Source organism: Dermacentor variabilis, chromosome 5 (genome assembly GCF_050947875.1).
Source record: "Dermacentor variabilis isolate Ectoservices chromosome 5, ASM5094787v1, whole genome shotgun sequence".
Lineage (NCBI taxonomy): Eukaryota > Metazoa > Arthropoda > Arachnida > Ixodida > Ixodidae > Dermacentor > Dermacentor variabilis.
Window position 1 is genome coordinate 7,572,621 of NC_134572.1, and position 23,749 is coordinate 7,596,369.

Genomic DNA, 23,749 nt, shown 5'->3' on the forward strand with positions numbered 1-23,749 from the left:
TCACAATAGTATACAGCACGAAGATTTATTGGCTAGATCAAGCACCCCGCAACCTGGTTGGGCGAACTTTTAATTGGGAGGGAATTTTATTATTCTCCGAGTGACTTTTCTTCGAGTGTACGCAACTCGCCGCAGTTGCTTCGTGGCCACGGTGTTGGGCTGCTAAGCACGAGGTCACGGGATCGAATCCCGGCCACAGCGGCCTCATTTCGATGGGGGTGAAATGCGAAAACACCCGTGCATTTAGATTGATGTGCATGGTAAAGAACCCCAGATGGTCCAAATTTCCGGAGTCACCCACTACGGCGTGCCTCATAATTAGATAGTGGTTCTGGCACGTAAAACCCCATATTCTTCGAGTTTGCGCAGGCAATCACGTGGCGTTTCTGAAGGAGTAGTGACTTCGTCGTAATTTTTAATATCCTGATTAGTTCTATTCCACCTCATCAAGAATTACATAAGTATGCATACGTAGATGATATTGTGTTTTTCGACCCGCCGTGGTTGCTCAGTGGCTATGGTGTTGGGCTGCTGAGCACGAGGTCGCGGGATCGAATCCCGGTCACGGCGGCCGCATTTCGATGGGGGCGAAATGCGAAAACACCCGTGTACTTAGATTTAGGTGCACGTTAAAGAACCGCAGGTGGTCAAAATTTCCGGAGTCCTCCGCTACGGCGTGCCTCATAATCAGAAAGTGGTTTTGGCACGTAAAACCCCAAATATTATTATATTGTGTTTTTCTTATGAGACAGAGATATTCACGTCCAGTGATATCTATTACTATTACAAGAAGACATGTTTTTTGCCGCAATTGAACACACACAAATTATTATTATTATTATTATTATTATTATTATTATTATTATTATTATTATTATTATTATTATTATTATTATTATTATTATTATTATTATTATTATTATTATTATTATTATTTGTTTTGAACACATGTGCACATATACATAGTTAACAGGAAAGGGAAAGCGAGGAGCAGGCTGGCAACTGCCACCGGAAGGGGCACAACGCCTCTCTACTCTTCTGAAGGGAGGTGACAGCAACACAGAAATGGAAGATAGGAAGGAGGGGAGGAAAGAGTAAAGGAAGAGCAACAGGACAAGTCTAAGGACTAAAGTAGGACACAGTACATTACGCACGTTGTTCTGCCGAGTTTCGACCTGCAGCCGGAATTAAAGTGACGCCGCGTCGAACAGCCTCCACAATTATCAATCACATCCATGGCTAGTCCGCTATGCGGCTAATTGTGTGCTCCACGATGAGACGCCAAGTACAGCTGCACCCAATCACGGTTTCACCGGTAGTCGGTTCACAATATACACTACAAGGTGTTTGAACCCGCTACCTCCCATCTTCGAAGGGAGAAGCGTTGGCACACAGTACAGATCACATACAGTAGGGCCGGTCACTGAAGGTGACGCTACTATAGGATGTTGAATGTTCACGCTACAAACGTGAACCTAAGTTAGTTAACTATAGAAAGATTGGTAGGGCGCGATGGGCCTGATCACGTTTAGATGCACAACCACTGGGGTATAAACATTCCTCGAGTGTCGCACACCGCAGGCCAAGGAGATGATAGTTTCTCACTAGCGACATGCGCTGCGCACTGAAAGCGGGACGCTCAAATATAAGGTGCTGAAGTGTCTCGTAGCAGCCACAAGACGTACACAACGGACTTGCCACACGCCCTTGTCTGTATAAACGTTCGTGCACGTTCACGCAACCAACCCTCAGCTTGAGCAGTTGTGCTCTAGCGCGACGAGGCAAGCCTCGACCGCGAACACGGGGCGGGAACGTTCCATTTGCGACGCGCTGACCTGGATGCTGCTTGAGTAGGTGGCGACGAATCAGCAGACGAGCGTCATCAAGCTTGCACAAAATTTCTGGGCAGTCACAGTTGTTATGAGCGCAACTTGAAGCGAGCCGATCAGCCTCTTCATTTCCGGAGATTCCTACGTGTGAAGGTATCCATTGAGCAACGAGGGATACCCCACGTGATGTAAAAGGAAGACATATAAAGACAACACGGGCGGCACTTCCAACTGATTTAATTTGGGCTGTGACCCATGAATATATATATGGTGCACCCATTGCCTTTTCTGCCCCCGTCAAACTGGGTCGACTCTGTTCGAGGACCACACGCGAGGAGACCGGTTCGCAAGGCTGTGGCAAGAAACATAGCCCGTCCTAACGGGAGATGCGCTACGGGCGTGGTGTATGAAATTCCCCTTGAGTGCGGCAAGTCCTATATAGGGCAGACTGGATGCTGCATAATTGAACGAGCCAGGGAACACGAACTAAATCTAATGAAAGATGGCGTTGCACATTTGCCTGCGCACTCCAAGGCCTGCATGTGCAAACCACCTTTTTCTGAGATTAGGATTCTTGGCAAGAGTAGATTTCAAACAGCACGTGAGCTAATGGAAGCTTACTATATAAAAAAGAAAGGTAGAAATTGCATTAGCGATAGATCCTTCATGCTCTATAAATCGGAAACTAGATTATTTGACCGCTGGGTAACGTAGATCTGTGAACAGCCAGCGCATGCGTGTATGTGTATATATATTCATGGGTCACAGCCCAACTTAAATTAGTTGGAAGTGCCGCCCGTGTTGTCTTTATGTGTCTTCCTTTTGTGTATGTTCAATTACGGCAAAAAAAACATGTCTTTTAGCTAGCACCAGCCATGCCAATAAGCAGTTCTGTTGCAACATCTATTACAGTACTACCAGTGCGTCATACAAACCTTGTTAGAAAACTTTCACCTCTCCATTAACGTAAAAAAGCAGTCGATATTTGTTTTATTGCGATATCAATTGTATAGACATTCTAAGCGAATTTCGCCGTCGGTGTCGGCGTTACGGTGAGGTTTCGCATATACGTATGTATGTATGTATGCTTTATTTCCACAAAAACTAAATGCAGCTTTGCGGGGGTAAAGTGGGGAAAAAAGCTGCTCGTAGCAGCTTGACTAGCCCCAAATACCCTTAAAAATACAAAAAGAAAATAAGGGAGCAGCAGCGCGGAAATACAGTTTTCCCAAGTACACACATATTCAAGCATTACAACATATCATGCACACGCATCGCAAATCAGGCGAGGAAAAAAAATACAACAAAAGCAAGATGTGAGCAAGCAAGCAAAAACACGAAATCTCACTGCACTTCAAAAGCACACAGGCATTGTACAACTCACATATGAGAGAAAAAATCAAGAATATCAGGAGGAGAACAAGTTGCAATATGAATTTTATTAACAATAAGATCGTTTAATAACCGAGGTAGTCTGGAGCACAGCATTTGTGATCCATAGTTTGTGCGCGATTTTGGTACGTGCCAGTACTCTGGCTTTCTTGTGCTGTATGGAGTTTCGTGTAGTTTTATGTTAGCCATAGAAGTAATGTAGTTGATGTTCTTTTTCTGTTCATTTTTATACGCAAGCACTAAACGATACTTTAAAAGGGCCTGTACTTTCGGTGTGTTAAGTTTATGAAATAAATAAGCTGAAGGGAAATCGTATGGTTTATTGCAAATAGCGCGATATATATATATATATATATATATATATATATATATATATATATATATATATATATATATATATATATATATATATATATATATATATATATATATACATATATATATATATATATATATACGTGTATACGTGTATAGATATATGTATGCTATATGCCACGCCCTGCTATATTACATGCGGTATATGCGGGTTTTATTGGTTTTATAGTGCCACACCATTGTATGACTTAAGTTGCTCATAGCAGGTCGTACATTCTTGAAAACATTATTACTCAGAATTTTGAGAATGGCAGCCCACAAACAAAGATCATCAAGGAAAACACCGACCGCACATTCCTTTCATCTTAAGTCTTCCCAGACTTTAATATTAACAACGCCAACAATAACTGAGCTCAAACATTAAGATGATGTAATTTCATTGGCGCGACTGTGCAGCACTCACGGGATCGGACCACAAAAGAGGTTTAAAACATACCCGATACGGAAAAGTGGTGGTAAATTCGCTAAGAGTGGCGTTGGCTTTTATTAATAAACCTAGATGAAATGTCCGATGACATGATTCAAACAAAGGACCCGTAGCACAGCAGTTCATTTTTACGTAGTTTACGTTTACTTACGGACCTTACACTTCGTGTAATATTCTACCATGTTGCTATCACATTCATTCGTTCGCCCGTACGGCGAAACTTATTTTTCCTCCTTAACAATCCTTTTAACATATCGTTTTGCTTCCAGTTCAAGGCTATATCTCACGTGAACTCAGTGAAGTATTTGGATGTATAGCCTATGACGGTTCATGTAATGCTTTCGCATTAATAAAATTCTGTACGAGTACTGGGCATGCCACATAAGTTATGCAACAGTCAGTCGTTCGGGAATGTGGAAAGAACCTCTTCTGATAATCTACAAAATACCTGTGCGCCCCATTTTAGAATTTTAGCTTCGTGTCGCGTCAGCACCACTTCGTCACTCTTGCGCTCATCGTCAGGTGAAAAATAACAAGATTTCACGCACCACACGTGCACAGGTTATCAAGTGCGCGGCACCGAGCAGCTCCACTCAGAGCCAGGCGCTCTTATCATTGATGTATTATCCAACTTTTATCGCAATAGCAATTGTACGGACATCGTGCTGTCACGGTAAGCGGCCCACACCCGGAGGATAATGAGGTTTTCATAGACGCGCAGTCCGTCTGGCTGCGACAACGACGAAGCCAAGTGGACGCACCATCGCGCTTCGCTGCATCGGCGGCAGGAGGAGCCAGGGCAGCGTTCTCCGTTTCACTGCTGGAACAAACGCTGTGCGCTGCTGGTGCATACGCTGATCTGAAAGCAACGGGCAGTAAACAACTGGGAGCTAAAATTATATAAACCTTTGATTGGGCGCCCACTAACACCAACAGTTCACCGGGTGGGTCTCATCTCGTGCAACATCGAAGTGCGACGCCATTAACGTCGCTGCCGGCGTTCCTCTTCGCGCCAGCGTTCTAAGACGACTGCCAAGGCGATACTCCTGCTGAGAAGCCGGAGTTTCTGGTGCGCTACGTTGCGCCACCATGTCGCATCCGCGTATTGTTGAGCGCTTTCCGAGGAGCGCAACGCAACCTTGATATCGCTTTTAATGCTCCGCCTTTGCACAAAACTGCCATTTATTTATTTTTCATATTTAATATGCGAAAAACAACAAATCTAAGTGAAACAAACGCAGTCAGAATTAGCGCATCTTATGCACCAAGTACCTGACAATTAGGGAAGGACACGTATTCAGACAGCACAGCCATTAGATCTGGTGGGTGCTCTTAAGTCACTAAGCACATGGGCTGTTGACTCCCAAGTTGCCCCCGCTTGGTAGCTCGTGCGAATTTTGTAGCCTACGCGACGCAGGTTCGGAGAGCGGTGGCATCTGCGTGTATATTGCGGAGACAGCACGTACGCTCACGCAGCATGTGTCTCGCGCTCTCCACAACTAAAATCGCATATGGTTGTGTTCGATGCACACTCGCTCGCAGCGCGGCTTTCAGTGCAACGAATATCCCCCCCCCCCCCTCTTTTTTATCTTACTGCTTTCATTTGGTCAGTGTTTTTTAAAAGACAGCTTAAGGGGCCTATACAAACGTGCGTGTACTTATTTTCTTTTCCTTTTTTTTTCTTTTTGGTAGATGATTGTGGACCTCACTACGATATCACAAGAAAAAACTGAACAGACCAAATGTTTAGCCTCGGGAGACTCTCCTTTCCTTAATGGTTGACAAAGCAGATGCGTCTGGTTGGGGCTCTTTATGCTGTAATTGCCGAACACGAACAAGTATAATCCACACCCAGAGAGAAACGCAAAGCTGATGCACAACAGGCACCCAAGTTGTTTGTTCCAAAATATGCGCGCTACAGTTCTGATACAGTTCTGATGCCATCACGCCCCCCCCCTCCCCCCAATGTAAGTCGCCTTTTCTCGAACCTTTTCTCGAAAACACGTCACATGTCAGTCAAGCGTCCCTCTGCGAGGGCGCCAAATGTTTTTATTATTATTTTTTTCTTCTTGTTCTGCTTCCTTACTGAGAAACCGTCATTCAAAGGCACTTGAGCAGCCACTTCACCAAACTCCTTTCCTGTCATCACACATAGGAGAGCTCTGAACTCTCGTCCCACACACCCAGACGCAGGTTCGTCGAAGCGTGTCTGACGGTGCGATATGCATCTGTGGGAACCTGTCTGCATCGACGGTCATGTGACGCAAGGCGCGAAGAGCCGAACCCGTCAGGTGGGGCCGCGTTACGCAGCACCGCGTGCCTTTTCATTTGGCCTCCGTTAAACAAGAAAAAGCATAGGCAGGCGTGGCAGGGTGGCGCGAAATCAGTTGGCGACAGACACCGACGCTAAGCGGCGCTCCTAAGAGCCTTTTCCTGTTGCACGTACTTGGCGCCATCGCCTCCGCCGCGTGGGAAACCTTGCAGGCGGCGCGGCGCGCTGTGCCGTGGTGAGCGGGATAGCTAGCTTGTCAGGTTGTGCCAAATCTCTTGGTTGTTTCAAAAACGTTTCAATTGTGAACCTTCTGTCACGTGACATGTGGGCGTGAGTGCAGCTTTTCTCGCGAAACCTGACGCTTCATGCTGCTATATTTAGTTGCAGCAAACCTGAGGTGCCTCGCAGCCAGGACCTATAATCTCCTCTATAAAGCTTACGTACCTGCCCGTAGCGCACTAAAGGTGCCTCCATAGTGTATCTGTACATGTAGATTTTAAATCTAGGCTCCGAGGACATCGCATTTCTCATTCCCGCGCTCAACAGCATTCCTGGAAAATATTCAGAATAAAAGTCCCGCCTTATGTGCAAGGTGTGGCCTTTATCTTCGACTTCGACGTGCAAATGCGTTGCACCTGGCTTACAATAACATTCGGTGCCTCCTTGAAGCTCATTTTGTAATTACCTTTCAGTAGACGCTTTTTTGCTACGGTGCAGGCCTAATCGTGCATAATGAATATATAATGGGGACGTCCATCACATCCCATCCTCAGATTCATTGACAGAGGCTCTGTAAGAAAAACGTAGCGTGTACATATAGACAGAATGTTGACGTCCCCAACAGAACTCTTTTTTCTTTTGTTGTTTCTTGTGTAGTATTGTGTCTAACAGTGTACGACACCTTCTGTTTGATAAGTGCTGTCACCCGTCTTTATGCGTAAAACTTGTAGCATACAAGCGTCGCTGTCACATATCTTAAGTCATAGCATCCTAAACATTAAAACAGGACTGAAGAAGCTGGTTTTGTCTACTTACGGCAATTGTATGTGAACTGAACAAGCAAAAAGATTGACGCACAACTGCTCCGATAAGCGTGAGCAACCCACTCACAGATGTCTCCGTTGAACACAAGTCGTGACATCTGTTATAACTAATTCGCTCAGCTTATCTCCCTCCAAGCATGTTCGAATAATTTTTTTAGCGTTTGAAAATATTTGCGTTGTTCAGTAACTTCAGCTAAATGTAGGAGAACCACAATCTTCGGCAAACCAAAGGTGCAATATCGCGACTGTCATTGTCCCGGTTTTTTTTTTTTTTTGCAAAGTAAAAAAGAAAAAAAAAAACGTTGCTGGCCACGTATATCTGTATGGACTCTGTAGACTAACAAACGTCTGTCGCGCATGATTTCTCACTAGTGCACATATTAACAAAATTGTTAAGAGCATCAGTGAGCTTGCCATACAACTAATCTCGCAGCTGCTCACTGCGGCATCTTTGCCGCGTTAATACCCTCCAGGCGGCAAAGCACGCTTTACAGGCAAAAAATTAAAAAGAAAAGTACGGAAGAAAATTTTTGACAAAGCCGCGAAATTTGCTACAGGACAGCAAATTTGCCCTCGTGCATCGGTTTTGAAATTTCTAAAGCCGTTAAGCAAATAACCTAAATTGTTTAGGGGTCATGCAGTGCGGTTCGAATTGCGTCCAAAGCTTTGGACGCGTCACGCGGAACAGGCAGCTCGCGATCAGCGGAAGCCAACACCGACAGTTTGTCACTTCCAGGTGGCTGCGAAGGCAGCCAATGTGCAAAATTAGTTGCCTCAAATCCCTGTCGGGATCGATGGTGTCGCGACGCGCGGGCGCGCAATCCCGCGGAACTGTTGTGTTTCGTGTGCTACGAGTGAAGTGCGGAAAAAAACACTTACGTAGGACATAGCGACCGATGAAAACTACTGAATGAGATTTTTAGGACGCACTAACAGTTTTCCATTCAAATTCACGCCTGAATTTAGAAATTAAACAGTATTAGTAATGATACTCTCTATTTATATATGTAATTAGCGTAGCATATGTATGTATGTATGTATGTATGTATGTATGTATGTATGTATGTATGTATGTATGTATGTATGTATGTATGTATGTATGTATGTATGTATGTATGTAATATCGATATCTAATAATGGTCATCTCTGCCTATTAAAAAAAGTTCTTTCTTGTGGGAAGAATACAGTGCAAACAAATTACGCGCGACATTTTGTGCCCGTGATTAACAGCGTAGCTGGCGTTGTTATACGAACTCGCTATAACGACACGTACTCTTTCTTTCTCCCATTTGTCAGGTCACCCGCACTTCTTCAACCAGCTGTCAAGTGGCCTGGACATTATCTCCTTGGCTGGCGAGTGGCTCACTGCTGCAGCCAACACTAACATGTGAGATAATTCTGTCTGAAAACTCACTCCTTGGATTCTGCTGCACCGTTACGTTGGTGCTATTCTGTTATTTATTGATGCGAAAGCATCAAATGACCCAATGAACGAAAAAGCCGGCGGCCTCTGTAGCAGCAGCGAAAGGGCACCCCCCCTTCCCCATCGGCCAGGGCGCCAGGTCACGAGCTCACCTCGCACATTCGTGACGCTGGATCGCGCTTGCTGCCTCGGGCCACTGATCAGACATTAATGCTTTCGTATTCGCGACTCATAAGAAACGCTTAGGTGTACTCGAATTTTTTGGCAGGTAAATTTGTATTTTTCCATTTGTCTGGTATTACGTAGCTCCCATACACCTATTTTTATTATTGTAACACGAACATTACTTCTAGGGCTCAATTATGTGCAACATTATATTAAATTACATTTCAGACTTGGACACTTCTTCAAGGAACCTGAACGTTTGCTGGCGTCCGTTATACAATTTGTCTTTAAAGTCTAAATGACTAATGAGTGAATAGCACCAGGGGAGGTGCACCAGATGTTGGCCGACAAATTGGAATGGCTCGGTAGCGATGGCCGCTTTGGACGTTGATGCCAGGAATCACTTGATACAACTTTCTATTTATTTATTTATTTATTTATTTATTTATTTATTTATTTATTTATTTATTTATTTATTTATCTATTTATTTATTTATTTATAATAGATTACAAGCTCCAAAGAATCATTGAGTAAGATAATGATAACAGAAGGGACAAAAATACAATAGCACTATGAGACGAAGGATCAATTTATGAAAAAAAAAGTTCTATCAAGTTTCTAAATCAAGCTACAGGTAACAGTAGAAGCTCAGGCTGGTGAGCGCTGTGGGTACTACACATTGAAGCTATTCAATGTGTAGTACCCACAGCTTGGTTGGCGTTAGTTCTGGTCCGCGCGACTAGCACGGTCACAGCACTCCTTCCTCGTTTCCAGGGCCTTCCACCTCTAACGTTGCCACCTAGATTTGGCCATCTTGTCCAAATTTATTTCCGTTGCATTATAAAACCGAAAGCATGCGGCAGACTTAGCCATAAACCAGCGGGAAAAAGCAAAAGAAAACAGACAAGCGCAAGAGATAAATGTACAGAACATTATATGCGAGCTCAGTGATTAGTATAAGTATTACGCAGTGATTTGAATAAAATACGGAGGCATACTCTTGGACTACACGTAGCAGGATCACGTATGTGAAACAATTTGAATATATTCTTCGGTTACTCCCCAGGCAAGATGCAACCGCGTTTCTGTTTCCTCACAAGACACAATCGCATTACTGTGAAGCGGATAAGTTCGCGTAACCTACACTTTTATGAATGCTACGGCATCCTGAGGCTATAACGGTAAGATGGATAAGCTCGGATATACCAACCCAAAATCACAAACGGACGTGAGAAAATTTAGAGGGGACTTGACAACCGTGAACTATCATCGTTGTTGCGTAGGCGAATTTTACGTTATCTTCATTTCACGAGGGGGGGGGGGGGGTGAGCTTTTTTCATGCTCGTCATCTCTGTCTTTCCTGCATGCCCACTTGCTCCGCTACGGAACGTGCCACAAGGTGATAATATCAAGCGCGTTCGAGCAGTAAACATTAGTACGTGGTGCAATATCCATTTTAGAGCTTTTCAGAGCAGTGTCATGGAAATTGAGAACTGAATGCAGCAAACTGACCACAGAACTTTCCTGGAAACTGAATAATTGTAAGCGTCACACGCTGAAGTACAACATACTGCCTTTCTGCGGCGTTGTTGATAACAAAAGGCGCGCAAATCCATGAAAAAAAAAGTTGCAATGACTGCCTTGAAAGAATCCAGCAGTATATGCAGGCGCCGGTGTGGGGGACAAAATCGTTTTTTATAGATGGCAATAAGTGTATGCGTATCAGAAACAATGTACAAGCGATACTTTTGAGGTTACTATAGCGTAATATTTTAATCCATTCAAGGCGACTAAAAGCTGTCGTTTTTAAATCATACTTACAGAAATTGTTAGAAACACTGTAAATTCGCCCTGCCATTTGCCCTTCATCGTACGCATCTGCAGACACTAACCAATACAGTAAATGCAACCATAGTGGTTCATGCAGGCCAATTTAGCTTATTTTAGGATTCTACTTTTGTTATGGCATGCGTTTGCACTACCCATCTGTTACAGCAATTCTTGTGCTTTCCTTTCATCTTACAACTTCCTCCGCTGTTAACATTTCTGATAGTTTTCTATAATATTGTTTCAACCATAATCAAACTTACGTTTTTTATGTATTGTAAAGTAATTATCCATGTGGTGAAATTTCCCTTAAAGCAAAATGCAATAAGTTTGAAGAAACACTGTTTTAGCCATATTTTATAGAAGCACTTATGATAGTTCTCGCGCTGCCAATGTTAAACGAGCTAGCTGTGATGACGTCAGATTCGTTATCTCTGCGGTATGCCTTTCGACGTAATGTAATTCTAATAATTGTTCTTTTAATTTCAAGATTATTGCTTTTGCACTCACTTACACAACGACCCATTTCAGCGAAACTTTGCGAAGCAGTAAAGTCACGAAGAAAAATCGATATTATAGCGCTAACAAACTTATTTACGAAAAAAGCAAACGCACGCACACACTAGCACACACACACGCACACATTCCTATTATGTGTTCGTACTGTCAGTTGGTTCGTAAATTCGGTTTAATACTTCTACGATATCTTCTTTTCGTCGAACTTTCTGAACGCGTTACTATAATTCGCACATTATTCTGTGCTAAGCTGTGGTTCCTAGACAAACCATTTTCTGAAGCACGTTGCAAGATAATCTATTAAACTGCTATCACTCTGGCGTAATGCTAAAACAAAAAGAAAGCTAATATATTCAAGCACTTGTCAGCATTCGCAACTTGTACTTTTCTATGAATACTTTGTTTAGCGCAAAACGACAGGCATAAGAAAGATGACTGTCATCTTTCTTGTGCCTGTCGTTTTGCGCTAAGCAAAGTATTCATGGATTCGCACCAACTAGCCCGCCAACGCATTGTGTTGTATTTTTCTACTGGCAAGAAACCGACAAAATGGAAATATAAAACGCATGTACAAGTGTTGTGTCAGCAACAACATCAGAAGTGATATTTCGCTGTCTTTCACCTATGCAGCAAGCAAGGCACAAAGCAAGGAAACAAAGCAACTCTGTTAATTGAATTCTGGGGTTCTACGTGCCAAAACTACCATTTGATTATGAGTCACGCCATAGAGGTGGACTACGAAATCATTTTGACCACCTGGGGATCTTTAACGTGTCCCCAATGCACGGGGCACGGACGTTCTTGCATTTCGCCGCCATCAAAATGCGGCCGCCGAGGCCGGATTTGATTCCGCGACCTCTGTTAGGGTTGGCGTCTGACACTACGTGGCGAGAGGTCATTCACCCTACCCCTGAGCCGGAGCCCACGACCTCATCCCCGTCGCCTCTCATGGTCGTGCATCGCGTGTGCTGACCTCATCCCCTCACCCCCCCCCCCCCCTGAGACGGAGCCCACGGGGTCCCTCTCTCCGTGCCTGTCACGTGTCATTCGACGGAAGCAAGATCCCGCCCACAACTTGTAGAGAGCCTATTTAAGGGGCTCCGAAATGTACTTTGAGAGACTTCATACCTGAGACTTCATACTTCATGCTTTTCTTATTTTCTTTCAACTACCTTTTAATAAACAGTGCAAGTTTCGCACTAGCAAATCGTCTCGCCTCTGCTTGGTCGCCATGATCTACCGGATGCCTGCAGCCCGCCGACAACGCCACACTACCCAAAAAGTAATGTCGGTCGAGCTTCGATAGACAGGCGTCGCTACTTCTCGGCAGCAGTACGGTACGCTACCCTGGAGTACGCAACACCTCGCACTTAGCAGCAAAACACCCCGCCAAACCACCACGGCGGGTAAGGCAGCTAAGCAAAAGGTCGATTAGATGTGAATGTAGCTGCGGCATAGTGGTCCTTCAGAATGGGCTGCGTGGCACATTTTTATGGCACCATGTTCCTGTCGGAGGCTTTTATTTTGATGCTTCAAGCAGCTCGATAGCTATTTTCTATCCTGGACAACACTGGTGGTTACAGCATCTTTATTGAAACTCAAAGCTCATACCCGCACATTTTTGTGCTGTGTGGTGCAAACACAGTGACGCACGTATTGACATCAGTTGAAAGCACTATATGCGTGCGATTGTGCAGGTTCACGTACGAGATCGCACCGGTGTTCATCCTCATGGAGAACGTGGTGATGAAGAAGATGCGAGATCTCATCGGCTACACCAACGGCGACAGCATCCTGGCACCCGGTGAGCACGCTGTGGACTCACGCATGCGCAGCGTTTCCGCACTGATATGTCATCAGCTACTTTGGAGCGTGCTTGCAAAGCACCCCCAAAACAGGCAGCGACTGAAGCGCCTCCAGTGACAACAAACGGCTCCTGTCCATTCATGCGTATTAAGCAGACACAGAATCAGAACAGACCTCCAAATTGCCCTTTCGGAAATCTTCCCACGCTGCATGACAAAAAATTTAGGACCGACTAATCGACACAGAAAATGGATACCTAAGTGTCCGTGCTGAATTACGTGCCCAAACACTAACAGTGGCGCCGACGACACGAATGTGGCATCACTGATTTAGGCTTATTAATTAGTTGTGTATTCGGGCCTTTGGCTTGCAAAAAAAAGGCCCGAAAAAGTTTCCATGTCGAGCTCCTGTTCATTTATGGATGACATGAAATAGCTTTTTTTTTTATGCATGAGCATAGTCAGGGTACTTCACAAACTTTTCGGGGGTTATCTATGTTTCTATTTATGTATGTTTCTGTGCCTGTATCTGTTTTGTAGAATCCGTCGTCGAATGGGGGTAACGCATCGGGCTGCTATAGACAGAGGGAACAGGGCTCGAAACCAACCGTTGGACAAGCTTGGGTCACCGAGTACTTGGCAATGTGAACAGCCGTGAATTGGATCAACGCACCTGTTAGCGGCGCGGCACGTACTGTCGACGGTCGCGTCCGAGCAGCAGTGCGCATGTGCGTTCCATCATATATCCGCCGGCGTGTCGTATAGCTTTCCCTGGGGAGGTTACGGTGCTCGTCGACTTGGCTTTTTTGCTCCGTCACATCTGCGCCGTTGTTTCAGTGAGCGCATGCGGCAAAACTGGCTCGCACGTCCACCGCGGATTGAATTCCTTCGAATGCCGTGCGGCTAACAAGCTCCATTGGCGCCTTTTGATGCCTCGCGCAGCATTGCTTGCTCCCTGCGGCATCGTTATACAATCGGAAACGCTTCCCACCTTCGCTGCCGTGAATTAACGAAAGGTTTTGCAATCGATGTAGTTTGTCACCCAAATGGACTGGGAGTGAGCATCACTGGTACCCGTATGTATCATTTAAAGATTAACAAGATAAAAGAGCCACCGTACAGCTATCATCTTCTGAAACTGTTCAAGGAAGATGACAGCAATTAATGCGCGGGTAAGTCTCCCTAGACTACTGTGGGAACATTGCCACGGGCCATATAAGAACAGGGTAGTAGTACGCCGCAAGCTGCTATAGAGTTAAATTCAGGTCTGCCACTAGAAAATAGGTTACGTTCCGCAATTGGCGAAGGCGACAACCGGAAGATTCGTTCGTCTCTTCAGTATTCTTAGGGTAAGCTGATGTGCTACTGTTGCTTTCAGATAATGTTGATATATTCCAATCGGCGTAGGGGCGGTTGTAATGGCGTCCGTCTCCCAGGGCCGCGCAACGGACCTTTAGACACTCCTGATAGAACCTAACTTGGCGTCATGATTCGGCGGAAAGAATAGCTCCAATCCTCCTTGCATGCCCAGTTGATGGTTGAAGGAAGCCGCACATCATTTCAACTTCCAATGTGACGACACGATTGCGACTAAACCACGACATAGTTCTAGCGTGGAACATACATATCGCATTTAAGGAAGCTAACGAAGCAGGATTGTGCAGATAAGTAGGGGAACATGGAAAAGGGATCAGAGAACTAGAATTGAAGCTTAGAATGACAGAAGAGCTGGTAAGGATTCCTTATGCAAAAAAAGAAGAGGTGAGGCGTGCAGACAGGACACAAGAGTGGAGAAGGAGACAACACGAACGCCGACTATCAACTGAAGGAAGCACTGAGGCGAACAAAGAAAGAAGACACAAAGCTCATCTGCGCAAGCTCACGAATGGTATCACCACGTGTCACTCGGGTACATGTGTCGGTCTACGTGAGAGATAACTGTTAAGGCACTTAATCTCTTCCTTATGTAAGGTAATCGAAGGCTGACTCACGCACGCACTTCCACCTTTAGAGATATGTCAAGGTATATAGATAGATATGTCAATATGCCAAGATTGTAACTGCACGCCAGAGTTAGATGAATGCGCGATATTGTACAGGTTGTTAAGAACCGCCAGCTGCAGTGCAAATTTGCCACCCAGTTGCGACTGGGAAAGCAACATCTCGGAAGCATCGCCGCCGACCTCTAGCCACAGCGTGACTAAATCGACTTTGTGTCGGGGAACAAGACGCGCATCCCCCACCCTCCGTCGCTTCAGCTAGGATGCGTTTGATGAAGCAGGCTTTGTGCTGAAACCGCCGCCAACTTCTAGCCTCATCGCCGTTGTGACGGAATGAGTTCGGCGGGCCAACTATTGTTACCAAACTCCCCGACGCGGACCTGATCTGCTACGGGTGCGCGAGTTGCCGCGGGAACGCCGTTTTGCGCTGCTTCCCACGCACCGGCCAAGACGCAAGACAACGCGCTACCCGGAACGGCTCCGAGTTCTACGGGGCCCCTCTGACGTCGGCTCCGGACCTTCGCACCTGTGTGTATGCGTGTGTGTGTGTAAACCGTGCCGCAGAGAGGCGGCTAGTTTACGATGACTAAACGAACGTTCGCATCACCTTGTATCGGGAGAGGACCGAGTGTTTAAAAACCGCTGTTGTGCGGCTGCTCAGGGCACTCTCTCTCAAGCAGTCATGTTAGACTGATGTACTTTCTCAAAAAGTCATGTTAGACTGATATAAATACTGCAAATAAACCCATATTCCTCGTTCTCGATGAGAAGCAGTCCTTCCCTTCATCAACGTCCTCAGCGTGGATAAGTTGGACGACGGCATGGGCCAGCTACCTTCTAATTCATGCCCGACTCCAACCTTGTTAACGGATCACGAGCGATGGGATTGAGCCCCCAATCCTGACAAGGCATAGGAATGACGATACGCATCTTATGGTAGAGGCATGGCATATCTATAAAGGTGGAAGTGCGTGCGTGAGTCAGCCTTCGATTACCTTACATAAAGAAGAGATTAAGTCCCTCAACAGTTATCGCTCACGTTGACCGAACCATGTACCCGACTGACACGTGGTGATACCATTCCTGAGCTTGCGCGGATGAGTTTTGTGTCTTCTTTTCTTTTTTCGCCTCAGTGCTCCCTTCACTTGATAGTCGGCGTTCGTTTTGTCCACTTCTCTACTCTTGTGTCCTGTTTGCACCCCTCACCTCTTTTTTTGCATAATGAATCTTTAACAACTAGCTCAACTTTCTGTCGTTCTAAGCTACATTTTGAATTTACTCTTTTCCATTTGGGTCCTTGATGGATGAGCATTCCGACTCCCCCTCCCTTTCTTTCCGACTCAGTTCTGTTGCACGCATAGAGTTTCTAAATAAATACCCTAGGGGGAAATGTTGCGCTAGTGTCTACGGGGGCTCTCATGAGCGTTGCCTCAACCTACATGGGAATGGTGGGAAGTACAGGCTTCGGATTGACTTCGATTTTAAGACTAGTGGCGTTTGCTTGCGGCGCAGTAAACGAAGCTATATTCAAATATTATCGCGTAAAATCTAATTTTATTTCTGCAGTATGTTATATAATGTGCAACACGCTGCATAAACTTTGTATCCCTTTGAGATGGAAGCACGGTTTACTATGGTTTATCGCCAGGACACACCAGGGTATGCATTCTTGTGCCATTATGTTCCGGATTTAACGCCAAAGAATAATTATTTATTTATTTTTGCAACAGCAATAACAACCGTACATGTACTTATATAAAAATACTCATCAAGTATTTATGGAAATAAACATGTATTGTGAGAAAGTGTTGCGCCCTTGAGCGGAATGCTACAAGTGTCGCCTGATACGACGCCTGCTCGCTGCAAACGCAAGACTTTTCTCGCAGACGACATGCACTTGCGAACTCTCACGCTCTTTCGAAAAGCTGCGTCGGCTGTCACGATTGCGGAACGTCTTCAAGTACTTTTAAGCATATCTGCTGCAGTGATAGCTAGGACGCTTGTGGCTTCCTACGAGTATGCTTCATTATATATTATATTGACGTACCGCTTCCGAAGCGTTACGGCGTGGCTTTGCACTTACCCATTTTGCGACACTAGAATACAGCCAGGAAGCAGCAACCTTTCCTATCACAAGTAAGTTTGTGTTCTCAAAGTCCTAAAACACGCATTTCAATGAGCACATAAACGAGCAATGCATAATGAAGCCCGCAAAAAAATTTCATTGTCAAGCCACCAGAAGTACAACTGTCTATGTCCTGTATCAGTAGTGCCTTCTTTTTCCTATTCTGAAGTTTCATAAAACACGTAACGCTACAGCGCCAACCTAATTAGTACACTTAACAAACCAAGGTCCAAACTGTCAAAACATGTTCTTTCAACGTTTACGATGCCGTGGCTTTCTCGTCAGGGCTTCGACACCACACCGCGACACAAACATAATCTCAGCCGCTTGCCCAGCGCGCTATCGCCACTTCGAGCAACATAACAAAGGCAGAGAGCTTTGCGTTGCACTGTCGCACTGCAGGTTACAGCAATTGCGCTTGGAGCGAAACCTAAACTGGCAAAAAATACTTGTAGACTTGTTCGCCTGTCAACAGAACGCCAATCCGAAGCCTGTACTTCCCATCATTCCCATGATGGTTGAAGGATTGCAGCGCCAGATTTCCCTCTAGGGTAATGTAGTGAGAAACTCTATGGTTGCACGTTATATAACAGGGCGCCGTCTGGTGCCTCGTGCCTAACGTATCCAACCCGAGACAATCCATTCGCAACCATCCTGCTGTTGCTATGCCAACGCGTCTCGTTAGGCCTAGGGGCGCCGGAATCGCCGAACTATCTCAGAAATTGGACACGCTATGCAGTCATAACTAACATTTCAGGTCAGCTTAGAGGAAGCAAAAGCTCATTTCAATATTTACTGCCGATCAACGCGAGTCGGAGTGCAGCCATCACGGGAATTCACGCTGAAGCGGGAGCCATGGGTGCTGCCATGTTCGACAACGCTATTTCTTAGCATTCGAACGTTAAACTCGTCAAATAACGTACGTTATCACGGTGCACGTAAACCGCATGCACGTTAAAGAACCCCAGGTGGTCGAAATTTTCGGTGTCCCCATACTACGGCGTGCCTCGTAATCAGCAAGTGGTTTTGGCACGTAAAACTCCATAATTTAAATCTTTTTTAACGTAAACCGCAGACACCCAATAACGTTCAGAGTATGCACCAGTGATGACAATGCTATTTCTATACGTACGTAATGTGTTTACGTTTGGTTGCAAACGCTAAACTAAACATGTCTAATAATACTGTAACAGCTGTCCAGTGCTGACGGCCGAATAGCTGTCAAGTCTCAAGATTGATTTGGCGGCACTTTAGGAATATGGTTGCGGAATGGTGGCGTGGGCGGGGGGTAGGGGGTTGTGCCGCTTAATTTCGCACCCCCCTCCCCGCTGGGTACGTGCCTGACCATAGGAATAATAAATATTACTATAATTTTGTGACTACATTTACAATGCAGGGTGTAAATACACGAAGACAGCGGTGTGAATGTGAGAGCAAACAACGGTAGTCGATATTCTAGTTGGCAGTAAGGAGAAAATTTTGAGCTAGACAGGCCATGTACTGCCCAGGGCATATTTATTTATTTGTTTGTTTGTTTGTTTGTTTGTTTTTGTTTGTTTGTTTGTTTGTTTGTTTGTTTTTGTTTGTTTGTTTGTTTGTTTGTTTGTTTGTTTGTTTGTTTGTTTGTTTGCTTGTTTGTTTGTTTGTTTGTTTGTTTGTTTGTTTGTTTGTTTGTTTGTTTGTTTGTTTGTTTGTTTGTTTGTTTGTTTGTTTGCTATACCTCAAAGGCCGGGGTATTACATGAGGAATGGGCTTAGTTTAACAAGACAGTGATTCGAGAGCAGCCTTGAAGTGATGTGCGTCGGAGTGGTGCGTGACATGGGCAGACAGACCGTTCCACTCCTTTGCGGTTCTATTAAGGCTGTTCACATGCTGCGACTGGAACGACGAAAATCGGTGCAGTCGCACGCGTCGCAATGCGATTTTTAGAGGGCTCATTTCACATGATTGCGATTTCAACAATGCGACTGGTGCGACGCCCAGGGTGGCTAACTGCCAGGTTTCGTGCCACACGCTGCATATTTCTTTTAATGTAACGAATAATACGTTTGAATTATAATATTGCATGTAGACTTTTCTTTATTAAGAGCAAACAATATGCGTGTTTTGTCATTTGAAACCATGTTGAAGTTAAGATTTGTTTTGGAGTGCGCAACGGCGGTTTCTGAAGTCCAGTGCAACGAGACACAGCGACCGTAAACAGTTGGTCGGCGCTGTGTGTTGTATCGTCTGCCTTGTATGACCGTTTCGTTCAGCCTGCTCTACAACAATCTACAAGATGGCCAATCACCAACTTCAGATAGCTGCCCTCACCGCATGTGCAGTATTCGGAATTTGGCTGCCACGAATTCGTCGTGTCAGCCCAACAAGATCCTCACGTTACCCGTGCTCAGCGTCAGCTTCTGGGGAAATAATGTGTGTATATTGCTCGTGATTGCGCATATGCGGTACCTGCTTCTAGCCATATTATTGCGCCAAACGCAGCAACAAGTAAACAACCCGAAAGCCCGCGTGTGCCCCTGAACGAAGTCGCAAATGATCTGTGTGATTACTGACAGTGGAATGAAAATTGTGTTGTGAAATTCAACCTTAGCGCTAGTCTGGTTCTTCCGTCGCGGTGCGGAGTATGCTGTCTATATATATATTGTCACGGGTATAAACTATTTACACGATGTATTTACACGATGCGTATATATACAGCAGCACAGAACCCCGAGAGGCTGTTGCCACTTCGTCGTCTTTACCGTCGACGACTTTGTCCTCTTTTACACCGTAACACGACTTCTGGCAGAAAAAGCACCGTCCAGGTGCTTCAGATGGGGCCGTCGGTAAGGGCAAAGTACGGCTTAAGCCGAGAGACGTGTACGACGTCAGGTGATGTGGAACCGGGTGGCATGATGGAGGTCTCGGGGATGATCTCGTAAGTAACATTGGTCACTTGACGTAGAACACGGTAAGGGCCTTTGTAGCAAGGAAGGAGTTTCTCGGAGAGCCCCACTCGGCGGCAAGGGGACCAAAGTAGCACGAGAGAGATTGGTGAAAAATGTGTGTAACGATGGCGGCGATTGTAAGCCTGTCGTTGAGATTCCTGCGATGCCAACAGACGAGTGCGGGCAAGCTGGCGCGCATGGTCGGCGTGGGCGATGGCGTCGCAGGCATACTCGCTCCTCGGATCCTGTATCAAGGGGAGGGAAGCGTCCAATGATAATAGTGGGTCACGACCGAAGAGTAAGTAAAATGGAGAATACCCAGCAGTATCATGGCAAGATGAATTATAGGCGAACGTGACGTAGGGCAGCGCCACATCCCAGTCCTTGTGGTCGGGTGAAACGTATTAAGATAGCATGTCAGTAATAGTCCGATTAAGTCGCTCAGTAAGGCCGTTGGTCTGGGTATGATAGGAGGTGGTCAGTTTCTGCTTGGTAGAACATGATCGTAGGATATCGGCGATGACTTGGGAGAGGAAAGTGCGGCCTCAGTCAGTAAGGAGCTGTCACGGGGCGCCATGTACTAAAATGATATCCCGGAGTAGGAAATCTGCGACGTCCGTTGCGCAGCTCGTGGGAAGTGCCCGAGTGATGGCATAGCGCGTCGCATAATCAGTAGCCACAGCGATCCACCTGTTGCCGGAGCTGGACTCAGGGAAAGGACCAAGGAGATCCAAACCCACGCGAAAGAACGGCTAAGGTGGAATGTCGATCGGCTGTAAGTAACCGGCAGGAAGCGTTGCTGGCTTTTTGCGATATTGACAGGGCTTGCAAGCAGCTACATAGCGCCGTACGGAGCTTGCGAGGCCGGGCCAGTAGAAGCGGCGGCGCACGCGGTCGTAAGTGCGAGCAAAGCCAAGGTGTCCGGCAGTTGGGGCGTCATGAAGCTCCTGAAGCACGGTTGAGCGGAGGTGTTGAGGAACGACAAGGAGAAGGGGAGGACCGTGAGGATGAGAACTGCGTTGGTACAATATCCCGTCGTTGAGAACGAACCACCGTAACGATGGATCAGTAGGAACAGATTCCATTTGGTCAATGAGGGCCCTCAAAGTAGTGTCATAGCGTTGCTCGTTGGCCATGTCCAAAAGCTGGGAAATGGAAAGAACACTTGCGGAAGCGTCCATGTCGGCGTTGGCAGGCGTGTGTACAGGGTAACGGGACAAACAGTCGGCGTCCTTGTGTAGGCGACCAGACCTATACACCACCGAATAGGAATACTCTTGTAGCCGCAAAGCCCATCGTCCAAGCATCCCTGTGGGATCTTTTAAGGACGAAAGCCAACAGAGGGCGTGGTGATCCATTACAATAGAAAAAAGCCTGCCGTATAAATAGGGGCGGAATTTCGCCACTGCCCACACAACGACCAAACATTCGCGCTCGGTAATGAAGTAGTTCCGCTCCACAGGTGACAAAAGACGGCTAGCGTACGCGATGACACGTTCACGGCCGTGTTGAACTTGTGCCAAGACGGCACCGATTCCGTGGCCACCGGCATCGGTGCGCACCTCTGTAGGGGCTGAAGTAGCAAAATGTCCTAGAATCGGTGGGGTGGTGAGCATGGTGGTAAGGCGAGAAAAGGCGGTGACCTGAGAGGATCCCCATGAAAACGGCACACTTTTCTTCAGGAGATCTATGAGAGGGCGTGCTATCGTGGCAAAATCTTTAACAAAGCGGCGGAAGTAAGAGCAAAGGCCCACGAAACTTCGCGCCCCGGAGTATCACCCACACGCTTGTGAAGGAGGATACACAGAAATCTTAAACTTATACAGAGGGACGAGAGCCAAATATCCCCCACCGCACAAAGCTCTAACGCAGGAGGAAGCAACGAGTTGGCGCAGATTGCAGACAAACTCCTTCCCAAATTTATACATCCTAAACAAAATGTACCCAACACAATACAGAGACACCTGCCCATGGTGTGGGGCCACACCCACACTATATCATGTCACATGGGAATGTAAACACAATAAATCATTCCACCAACACAATAACCCGAGTGCGGAGCAATGGGAGAGTCGGCATACCAGCTGCGAGCTCACGGCCCAAAGGGCCTTAGTGCAGCACGCTAGTGAGGTAGCTAGGCTCAGTGGAGCCCTGGAATAGGGGCCCACCCTTGCCGGAAGAGGCTCCAAGTCGCCGGCGCCCAAGACGACCGAGACCTCGAGAGGCTAAATCCTTGAAGGAACCAAATAAAGTTTTTCTCTCTCTCTCTATCTCTCGGACATCTTTTGCGGACCGTGGGACCGAGAACTCTTTCACGGCGCGAATTTTCTCTGGATCCGGTCGGATGCCAGTCGCATTAACGACATGTCCGAGAACAGTAATCTCACGGTGGCCGAAGTTACATTTCTTAGAGTTGAGCTGTAGACCGGCCTTGCGAAAAACGGCAAGTACAGCTGAAAGGCGCTTCTTCGTTAATGCCGTTAAGGCGGCGGTAATCGCCGCAGAACCTCCATGAACCGTTCTTCTTTTTAACCAGCACGACAGGGGATGCTCAGAGACTTGACGATGGCTCAATGATGTATTTCGCTAGCAACTTGTCAATTTCGGTTTTGATGACGTGACGCTCCGAAGCTGACACTCGGTATGGTCGCCGATGGATGGGTGGATTATCAGCTGTTCAGTCTCTGCAGGAGTGAGATCCGGGGCGACCATTTTCCTGATGTCGTTGTCAGTACATTTAGCAGACCGGAAAGGCTCACAGGCAGCATCGACGGCGAAGGTCTCAACGCAACTAACTTCGAAAGGAGTGATTGTAGCCAGGGTGATATCTTTCGGCAGAATTTGCTTAGCGAGCCCGAAATTCACCACAGAGAGATACGTGCGATTGTCTGTGACCCTCACTGTTGTATACGGAACGGTAACGTTGTGGGTGAGAACGATGGCAGTTATGGGAGCGGAGATGTAATCACCATCGGGAACTGCCGTAGAAGGCGACATATCGATGTATGTGCAGACCTGTGGTGGAACGTGAACAAAATCAGTCGGTCTTAGGTGAATTTCGTGCGGTGTCGTAGGAACGTCCAGCAGAGGCAGGTCGAGACGCACAGTACTTGAGGAACAATCGATGAGCGCTGAATGGGCGGAGAAGTCTAGGCCTATTATGAGGTCATGGGGGCATTGGTCAAGCACAGCGAAAAGGACGACAGTATGGCGGCCGCAAAGGCTCACACGTGCCGTACACATTCCGACCACGGTCACCATGCTACCGTCGGCGATTCGTACGAACCGAGTAACGGAAGGCGTAACAATTATCTTTAAATGGTGGCGCAGGCGGCTGGTCATAATCGATATGTGTTCTGCGATATGCTGTGAAGGGTGTGCAACTTGGACGTCAAGAAGGTTATTTCTCGTGAACAGCGTCTAAGGAGGATTTTGCGGCGAATGCGACATTGCAGCACCACCTCGAGGTGCCGCATTGCCTAGTTTTCCTGCTGGGACGGTCCTGGGTAGGTCGGCGACGGCGAGCGGTGAAGCTGGGGCGGACGTGGCTGACGACGTTGAGGCAAGGGCGAGCGAGCATAGCGGCGAGTCGACGTAGTGGCGTCGGAAGCGTCATAGA

The 23,749-nt window shown here is 46.5% G+C and overlaps 1 protein-coding gene across 1 annotated transcript in view; it reads left to right on the top strand.

Moving 5' to 3' along the window:
- The window catches only part of Gad1 (glutamate decarboxylase), a 158,436-nt gene that overhangs the window by 70,733 nt on the left and 63,954 nt on the right, over positions 1-23,749 (top strand). The window contains exons 3-4 of the mRNA XM_075691666.1: positions 8,635-8,725; positions 12,968-13,074. Of these exons, the coding sequence (XP_075547781.1) occupies positions 8,635-8,725; positions 12,968-13,074 (198 nt within the window). The remainder of the gene's footprint in view (positions 1-8,634; positions 8,726-12,967; positions 13,075-23,749) is intronic.